This window comes from Spinacia oleracea, chromosome 4 (genome assembly GCF_020520425.1).
Source record: "Spinacia oleracea cultivar Varoflay chromosome 4, BTI_SOV_V1, whole genome shotgun sequence".
NCBI lineage: Eukaryota > Viridiplantae > Streptophyta > Magnoliopsida > Caryophyllales > Amaranthaceae > Spinacia > Spinacia oleracea.
Genome location: NC_079490.1, coordinates 118,500,499 through 118,510,842, shown reverse-complemented (window position 1 = coordinate 118,510,842; position 10,344 = coordinate 118,500,499). Strand labels below are relative to the sequence as shown.

At 33.2% G+C, this 10,344-nt stretch overlaps 1 protein-coding gene across 1 annotated transcript; it reads right to left on the bottom strand.

The window, feature by feature from the left end:
• Window positions 1-4,992: 4,992 nt before the first annotated feature.
• On the bottom strand, window positions 4,993-8,387 carry LOC110785280 (peroxidase 12). Its single transcript, XM_021989723.2, has 3 exons — window positions 8,125-8,387; window positions 7,177-7,371; window positions 4,993-5,826 (listed from the first exon to the last, which is right to left on the bottom strand). The coding sequence occupies exons 1-3, from the start codon at window positions 8,383-8,385 to the stop codon at window positions 5,200-5,202; spliced, it is 1,083 nt and encodes a 360-aa protein (XP_021845415.1). The 5' UTR covers window positions 8,386-8,387; the 3' UTR covers window positions 4,993-5,199.
• Window positions 8,388-10,344: the final 1,957 nt, after the last annotated feature.

Sequence of the window (10,344 nt, the reverse complement as noted above, 5' to 3'; positions counted from 1 at the left end):
GATTTGAAAGCTTATCATGAGCTAATTGAGGCTCAGGAAGCTATGCATAAGAATCCCACTAATATGGAATTAGCTGATGCAGAATTAAGAGCCATTCAGGAGTATAGAGTTAAACACAAAATCTATTTGGAGTTTTTGAGCCAAAAAGCAAAGATGGCATGGTTGAGGGATGGTGATGAAAACACTGCTTTGTTCCATCAGAGCATCAGAAGTAGAAATGTGAAAAATCAAATCTATAGCATCCATGATATGGATGGTGTGTGGAGGGATAATCCTGTTGAGGTTTCTGGTGCTTTTCTGGATTATTATAAGAAGTTATTGGGGAGTCAGCATGAATCTAGAACTCCAGTTATCAAACAAGTGGTGCAGCTAGGTCCTGTTTGTCAAACTCATCACAAAGCAATTCTTAATTCCCCTTATATTGCAGAGGAAGTTAAAGCTGCTCTTTTCTCTATTCCAGGTGCCAAAGCCCCTAGCCCAGATGGGTTTGGTTCTCATTTCTACAAGGATTCATGGCATATTGTTGGAAATGAAGTTGTAGAAGCTGTTTTAGATATGCTGCAACATGGTAGAATTTTGAAAGAGCTGAATCATACAGTCATCACCTTAATTCCTAAAACCAAATGTCCTAAAGATGTGAGTGAATTCAGGCCTATTTCTTGCTGTATTACTTTGTATAAATGTATCACAAAGGTTTTGTGTGGGAGGCTTAGACAGGTGCTGCCTGATCTTATTCTTGAAAACCAAGGTGGATTTGTTCATGGTAGATTCATAGTGCATAACATCATGGTGGTTCAAGACTTGATGAGGCATATGGAAGGAAGGGTGTGAAGCCTAGCTGTCTCATGAAAATTGATTTGTAAAATGCATATGATACTGTAGACTGGCAGTTTCTCCAGGAAATGTTAGAATATTTGGAGTTCACCCAACAGTTTGTGGATCTTGTTATGCAATGTGTTTCTACCCCAATGTTTTCTCTGATGTTTAATGGCTCTATGCATGGCTTTTTTAAGTCCAAGAGAGGTTTGAGGCAAGGTGATCCTATCTCCCCCCTCTTATTTGTCATTTGTATGGAATATCTGTCCAGAATCTTGCATAGAATGTGTGCTTTGCCTTCTTTCAGCTTCCATCCCAGGTGTAAGGAGATTAAACTCACTCACGTGTGCTTTGCTGATGATCTGATTCTCTGTTGTAAGGGTGATTATCCTTCTATCTTGTTACTTTTACAAGCTTTTAAGCTGTTCTCCAATTCTTCTGGTCTTAAAGCTAACCAAAGGAAGTCTTCTATTTACTGTTATGGTATGCCAGAAAGAGATGTTCAGAGAGTAGTAGATGTTTCTGGTTTTGCCAGAAGTATGCTTCCCTTTAAGTATCTGGGTGTTCCAATATGTTCTAAAAAGATTTCGGTTGCACAGTGTAGCCATTTAGTGGATAAAATCATAGCCAGAATCAAGACATGGAGTTCCAAAAATCTCTCTTATTCAGCAAGAATGCAATTGATCAATTCTGTACTACTGAGTTTGCACATTTACTGGGCTCAGATTTATGTGTTGCCAAAGAGTGTGTTGCAGGAAATTGTTAAGATTTGTAGGGCATTCCTGTGGAGTGGCCAAGCTTATAGTCAGAAACCTAGCAATATTGCCTGGGAGAACACTTGTTGTGGGAAGCAAGCTGGTGGTTTGGGGTTTAGAGATATCCTTCTATCGAACATTGCAGCAATGGGTAAATATGTTTGGGCAATAGTTACCAAACAAGATAATGTGTGGATCAAATGGATCACTTCTGTGTATCTCAAAGATGGGGATTGGTGAGAGTATCAAGCTCCTGTTTCTGCAAGTTGGTATTGGAAGCAAATTTGTAAGACAAAAGAACAACTGAAACAGTTTTACACTCAACCAGATTTTGAGGCTATGTCTGTTTACTTTGTGAAACAGGTTTATGAGAAATTAGTTGGGACTAAACCTAGAGTGCACTGGGACAAGATGGTGTGGAACAGATTGAATATTCCCAAGCACAGATTTATTGGCTGGTTAGCCATACAATCAAGACTGCAGACCACTTCAAAGTTGGCCAGAATTGGAGTCAGTCAATCTGCTAATTGTTTGATTTGTGATCAGGGTGATGAAACCCATCAACATTTGTTTTTTCAGTGCATTTTACAGTGCAGAATGCCTCAGAGCAGTTAAAGATTGGCTAGGTGTTTCTTTTGTGAGCAGCACTTTGACTCAGCTGGTTAGACAAGTTGGGCATAGCATAATGTCCAAGTTCAGAAAACAGGTCTGTTATACAGCCATAGTAGCAGCAGTGTATCTGATTTGGAAATGTAGGAATAATAGCTTTTGGGAGAATTGTGTTCCTACTGTGAATCACACAGTGTCTAAGTTGAAGCAAGTGGTGAGAGGGGGAATTCAAACTGTTTTGCCTAAGAGTATCAGTAGAAAGGATAGTAATTGGTTTATGTCTTTGTGAGTATAGCTGTAGTTGGGGGCAGTTTTGTATAGCTTGTTTTCTGCTGCTTCTTGTTGATAGGGTCCAACCTAGTTGGTTCTTATTGCTTGGAGTTAGCTTAAGTTGTAATCTTGTTTGATCATTAATATTATCTCTCACTTGCTTAGCAAAAAAAAAGAACAACAAATCTATGTTCTTTTATTAGTTGTATTTGTTCTTTTCAAACCACTTAGTGTTCTAATTAAAAAGACAAAAACGACGATATTTTGATGCACTTAAAACTAGATCTATATTTTTATTTAAATGTATTTTTGTTCTTATCCAACACAACAGCTCTATGTTCTTTTATTGTTATTTGTTCTATTCAAACGATTTTATGTTCTAATTAAAAAAAGACGAAACGACGATTTTTTGATGCACTTAAAACTAAATCTATATTTTTTTTAAAGTATTTTTGTTCTTTTACCACGAATCAGACTATGTTCTTTTTTAAGTGTTATGTGTTCTTTTCAAACCATTATATGTTCTTTTTTTAACAATCTATGTACGTTGATATAAAAGAACAAACTATGTTGATTTAAAATAACAAACTATGTTGATGCCACAGTAAAAGTAAGTTGTGAAAAGAACATTACAATTTGAAAAGAACATTAGAGGAAAGAACAAGGAAACGTACCTTAAACACTTGATCAACATTTATTAGGAGCATCAATATCTTTTAATAAATCTTCAAAAACTGATCTCAATCCTCGGAAAATATCACGCTCTCCAGATATGCTCTTGCTTCGAAAATTAGCCAAATTGAACTAGTGTTTTTCTTAATTCACTCATTTTGAACAAAGGAGAAACATTCAGAAGGAGTTTTAGAGAGAGAATAAGGAGAATTTTTTTTTTTTACTCTTTCACTCACCATCTCACTCTTTCTCTCTCAAAAAATCTCTCTTATGTTGAGAGAATATAAATCCTCTCCTCTTTCTCTCTCTAAAATGTATTTCTAAAATGACTAATGGTTATGATTCATAAGTACAATTATTATATATATAGTTGTTGAAAAATAGAAAATGAAAAAATAGGAAGTAGAATCTAAGAATAACAGAGAAGGAGAAAGGAAAAATTCTTAAGAGTGCATAATGAGAACTATGCACGTGTTTTTATTTTGTTCTTTTAACAGAATATTATAAAAATAACAAATGAAAAGACTAAAAGAACAAATAGAGAGACTAAAAGAACAAGTCAAGTACCTTGTCCAACAATAATATATGATTCGGAATCATCATTTTCATCATTCTGTTATGAATTATCAAGCACATTATTCATAATATCTGAAAAAAATAATAGGTTAACATGTATAAAACCAAGAAAAAGAACGCAATCAAAAGAACAAAGGATAAATAAAAAGTAAGAAGAAAAATAACACAATAAAATAAAAAGAACAAGTTATGAAACGCAAATGAAATTGAAAAAAAAAAAAAAGAACACAATAGAATGAAAGAACAAATTATGAAACGCAAATGGTCTATTTTTCTACTATAATGAAACTGTTCTTTTAATAAGAGCATAAAGAAACTGTTCTTTTAATACGAGCATATGTTCTTTTAATAAGTAAAACTGTTCTTTTAATACGAGCATATGTTCTTTTAATAAGTAAAACTGTTCTTTTCTGGAAAAAAAAATTGTAATTATATAATAAAAATCTTCAAAATCAGCGATTTCAACGAAATTAACGTGTTGTTACATAATTTGATTCATTAAAATCATCAAAACCTTCAAAATTCGATTATTACAAAAACAAAGTCATCAAAATAATCAAACACATGCACGATTATTACAAAATCAAAATCATCAAAACATAGAATTTGTTATTTCAAAATTGAAAAATTACCTCCCAAAATCTGATTATCAGTTGCAGAATTCAGATTTGAAGAAAAATAATCTATTTAATTTGATGTTGAAGTAGAAAAATCAACGAATTTTTGGGAATTTTCACTACTTTCTCTCTCTAAGAACCATTTTAGAAAACCTAGTTCATACTTTCTCTCTCCTCTTCACAATTTGAGTTCAAAACATAAAATCTAGAAGAATATATATCACAAGAAGAAAGCAAATCGAATAAAAAACGCGAAAAACAGAGCTGAAAAGAAAAGAGCCTTTAATGTTCTTTTGTTCAAGAAAAATGTTCTTTTGTTCCCGGATTTTAATGAAACACGCGCGTTTTATGTGTTTTTTATGTAGTTTTATTTCCGGTGCACCTAGAGCACGGTGCACACGCCTGCACCATCAAATTTGCGAGGCACGCGCACTGCACCCCCAAGTAGTAATGGATAATCGTAAACAAAATTATAAAGAAAATGCGACGATTTGGATTGAACTAGCATTCACATGGTAATGGATATTGATTTTGTTTACAAATATACATACAAATGCATTCCTGTTAAACACCATTTGTTCAAAGGACTCATCATCCCTCGACTGTACAATATAGTTCCACAACGACCACAAGCATATATATGGAAACAATATGCAACACTTAGTACAAATTAGATATAGGGCAGAATAAAGGTATACCATAAGTAGTATTGGCCCTATAATACATGGAAATTCATTGATATTAGAATCCATCTTATTCAATAATAATTCATAGAAATAAAAACACACATACAATAAACATCCTTACGCATAAACATGAAACATTCATAAAATGTAGAACTCGATCCGATCCACTTAATTAAAAATTCAAGAACAAGTACGTTCTTAAAACTGTGACAATGTTTGTTGTTCTTGATCGATTTCCACTACAGACTTGAGATGTAGATTACTATTAGCATTCCTTACGGAGCAATTGGCGCGAATTTCCCCTTGTGTACCGGTCAATACATTAAGTTGGCCCATTTTAACCATTGCATCGATGAACTTCTGAAAGAACAAATTCTGGTTGAGGGCAAAGCTTGTGACAATATCCTTAGTCCTTGAATCAGTATACAAATCTTGATCAGAAGTGAACAAGCCTTGGCGGTTCATAAGGTCAATATAGTACTTGTTGTCGAAAACATTAGGAGTACGAATGTCCAAATTGGTAGTGGCATTAGTGGTTGCAGTTGGACAAGTGACCTTAAGGTTGTTAGCAAAGGTTTGGGCCATTGTAGGGTCTTGAGTAGGGTAGAGTCTATCGGTAAAAGATGTGCAATGGCTAATTCCGATGGTGTGTCCTCCTGAGAGGGCCACGAGATCCGTGGCATTCAATTTTTTGTTGGCTAATGAATCAAGGAGTTGCCCAGTGTTAAAAGAAGGAGGTGGTAGATTGGCTAATGTATCGCTTAGTGTAGCAAAGTTTAGACCGTCCCTTCTTCCTAAGGGAACCCAGTAGAATGGTCCACCGGCCTGGAAATTCATATTACAAATTTTGAAATTCTAAGGTTAATACTTGTCTAACTTTTTTAACATCAATTACCATGCCATACAAACAAAATTATTATACCCAAAAATCAAAATATCTATATTATTAAAGTAGAGTGGTGAGAAATGAGAGGTCTTCAAAACCCCAATTCTCAAACAACAATACTCCACATGCATCATCACCTTTAATTTCCTACTGAACCAAATAGGAAACTACCAAAGTATGAAATTAAATTATCAACAAGAGGAAAAAAATACTAACAAAAAAAGAAAAATATTTAAAACTTTAGTCAATTGAAATAATAATATAAATAAAGAATGAAACTAAAATTAATGTTTTTTATTTGCTTTTTAATTTTATAAATATCCCGTGATAATAATGCACGGGTACAAACTAACTAGTATGATATTAAAAGCTAGATCTGTTTTAAAAGTCGTAGTTCAACAACTGCTTAAACACAGTTTGACGATTTTGAATATTGAGTCATAAAGTTTTTAGTCATGTCCTATTTGAAATTAATAACCACGATCTGTAAATTGACTAGCTACAAAACAAAAAGTAAAAGATGATCAACTACAAATCTGCAATGGTTAGGGTAATCATTTGTGCATTACATCATTTATAATTATACTGTATTTTATTTTACCATAAAATTAATTCAATAATAAAAAGTCATACCACACCTTCGAAAGAAATTCAAAACGTTTTACATACATGTTTTAACTTTTAATACTTCTATTTTAATTAACTTTTATATATATTGTGGAAAAAAAAGTTGACAGATACATATGTTAAAAGGTTAAATGATTAATTTATACAATATTAACTATTTTGAAAGAATCACATTTATTAAAATGAAAAATTTTATCATAAAAAATAGATAACTTTTACCTATATCGGAGTAAATTTTAATGCAGTGTACAATATTTATTGTATACCATTTATAAATAAGAACTTTTGTAAAAGAAACTTAAATCTAACAAATATTTATTCGATCATTTGTATGATAGTGTAAAACTCGGTAATTAAATATAATAAATGCGTAAATGATTAAAAATATTATATTTCGATACACCTACATTAGTTTAGTTTTATTACCTAATTTTATTTGAAAGTTGTTACACTAGTTACATACACTTGACTTGAGTATACTTAAAGCTAGGGTGTAACCATTGATCCAGAGACCAGAGTATTTTGTTACTCACTCCATTACCAAATGATGAGTAACGAAGATTAGCAATGAGCAAATCTAATTCATTAGGTACGGTATATATCATGTAAAACGAAACAGTACGTTGTGATCGCGTGTAATCACTAAGAGTTTAAATAGTTACCAGAAAAACTGACTCACGAGCAGCAAGCGCAGTGATATCAGCACAAGAGACAACTCGACCACATTGTTGATGCACAAGGGCACGTAGATCATTTATGATCTTAAAAGCTTGGGCCCTGAGGGTCAAATTCGGAGGTGCTTCCTTCTCACTTGGACCACTAGCTGATCCATCCAGCAGTACTGAACCATCACATCCCTGGAAATTTTAAAAAAAAAGTCAACGATAATCATCTACGAATTAACCTGATTCTCAAGTATATTATCCCGTGGACGTAGTAACATAATCACCCGTTAATTGGACAACTTGACCAAAAAGCTTATATTGTTACTTATGTCAACTGTATTATTATTTCTCACATATATGATAATGAATTGTGAGACTCTCTATTTCATAAAATAGATCGAATAAGAATATAATAAATGGTGATCATAAAGGTCGCAAGTTGAGATAATTTTTAGTTGTCACAATCTTAGGTGTCGCAGTTTAATTGCTACATATAAGCGTCATGTAGGCTATGTGTCGTCACAATATTTTTACTATTAAATTAATATTTTTATTATGAAAATATGAAAATAAGGTAGTCTATATAAAGAAGGAAACAATTAGATATTAAGATTTTCCTACCTTTTTTGAAACATGTATAATAGATTATATAAGTTAAATATTTTAGTTTCCAATTTAAATAATGACACATAAGCATGTCATGTCATCATTGTGACACGGCTTAAAGGTCGCATGTTGCGACCTTTATCATTAGGTATAATAAAATACATTAGGTATTTTTCTATCAGAAATAATATTATTTTGACATCATTAACTAATAACATCATTAACTAATGAGTAATGACAGTTTTTATATATAACCGGTTACACGTTGTATAAAGCTAGGCTTACATAACTAGTGATATTTCAATTAACAAAACTAAATAAAGAAATTGATATATATACCTGAACGAAGCAATCATGGAAATGAAGGCGGAGCAAACCAGCAGCTTGGGTTAGGTCACTCTGGAAAATTTGCCAAAGATGACCTCTAATAATGAAATCCAAACCTGGGCAACTAGATGAATAAAATGTGTAGGAAAGACCAGGCACAACTGGAATTGTACTCTGACCCTGAGATAGTCCTATTATCAAAGATGATAAAACTAGGATAAGAGGGAAACCTTTAGTAGCTGCCATTTTAGATTGTTTTACACTTGGAAACATTCAACATTGCATAACCCAATTTATAAGAAAACAAGAACTACATACTGTATTAGTCTAGTTTGATTATGGTGTATTTTATTTATTTTTTATTGGTTAGTTGAAATAGGGAAATTGACTAAATATATCCCTTTGTCTTTTCTATGGACGACTAAAAGATTTAGGGGTTATTTTCCTCTGGATTTGGTCATGAATTGTTACGTATTGTAGAACAAGCTTATTTCTTAGTGGAGGTAGGGGGGAATAAATTAAAACCCATTTATAAAACATTAAGTTTTATACTCCATCCCTATTTTATCTTTTTGGTCTACAGTTCTACCTTCTACTCATTTGGACTTTAACCACAAGTTTAACCAATTACGAAGTATAATTCCAATTACGCGCATACTCGTATAAATCATATAAAAATTGGTACTAGAATACTACACGTTGAAATAAAGCTAATAAGAAGTAGAATTTCACGAGATAATTTTGTTAGAATACAGTAAATCAGAAACAAAAAAATAAAAAAATATGATCAACGTTTTCTTAATCTGACCTAGAGCTGGCAATTTAAACCGAATCCGATGGATATTCATCCACCCGATCCAGATTATATGGATTAAAACCCAAAAATAAGCTGATGGTTGACGGATGATGGATGGATCGGATGACTGGTGGGTCGGATATGGATGAAGGTGCATCCAACCCACCACCCGATCCATCAACCTATTACATTAGTCGTATTATTTAATTTATCATCATTTACTTTCATAATATATTTATTTATTGTAATTAAAACTATACTAGAAATAAGGGTAACACAAAATATTGCAGGATAACACAAAGATAAATCTAAATCTTTGTAAAAGTTATGCTATGGTTTTTCAAAAAGAAAAATAGTATGTGGACTATAAGTGGAATAATTATTGCTAATTGCAATATGTGTCACTTTAAGTTATTTTTATATATTTTCAAATATATTTCACCGGGGTTGGAAGGTTGGGTCCAAATCCTTGACACTTTCTCTCCAAGTTTTCTCTCGGTGCACTTTAGCCTATCGTGCACCGTAGCCATAGCAAGAAAAAATGGCAGCAAATCTAAAGGTAATAAGCATGGCAATGGAAGTGGGAAACCAAGAGGGTCGTCTTCAAATTCACAAGCACTAGCTTCGAACTCGCCAGATTGATGAATTACTAGGTGTTGAAGCTCTGGATTTCAGTTTGGAAAATGAGGTGATGACGCCAAAATCAGGGTTGAAACATCTTCAACTTCGATCAGAACTACGTCATTCCTTCAATGAGTTCATGGAGGTTATCCATGGTACAGTTGGTCAGGTAAACAATCGCATTGCTCGCTCTAATCTGGATGTTGGCTCGATTTCTATACCCATATTACGGCAGTTTGATAATGTTGCTGACGATGAAAATGATAATGAAACTATTGCTAAATCTCATGATAATGAACCTATTGATAAATCTTATGATAACGGTGAAATAAATTGTATGAGTCCAGGTTAGATTGATATAGAAGATATACAGGATGAAGATGATTTCAGGAATTCCTCTATTGTGTGCTACATTATTGGGGCTTATCCACCAATCGATATGATGGAGGGTTTCATCAGACGAATTTGGGGAAATTTGAAAGTAGATAAGGTGATTATGGCTAAGAAGGGAGTGTTTTTGATTCGATTCACTACAATGGAATCAAGAGACAAGGTGTTGCCCAGGGCATTACTTCTTTGACAGCAAACCCCTAATTATGAAACCATGGTTAGTTGACATGGACATGGAGAAAGAAGAAGTGAGAGTTGTTCCTATTTGGGTACAACTAAAACTGAACTTCAAGTATTAGGGAGAAAAGGCATTGTTTAAGATAGTTAGTGAAGTATGCAAGCCTATTAAAAGAGATCAAGCTACATCATGTAAAGACAAGCTGCAATTTGCTAGAGTGATGGTGGAGGTACTTGTGAATCAATTG

Excerpts from the sequence above, each read along its gene's own strand:
- LOC110785280 (XM_021989723.2), bottom strand. The coding sequence starts at position 8,385 with ATGTTTCCAAGTGTAAAACAATCTAAAATGGCAGCTACTAAAGGTTTC. Across the intron at positions 7,372-8,124 it reads TCCATGATTGCTTCGTTCAG|GGATGTGATGGTTCAGTACT; the intron begins GTATATATATCA and ends TAAAATTTCCAG. Across the intron at positions 5,827-7,176 it reads CTCGTGAGTCAGTTTTTCTG|GCCGGTGGACCATTCTACTG; the intron begins GTAACTATTTAA and ends ATGAATTTCCAG.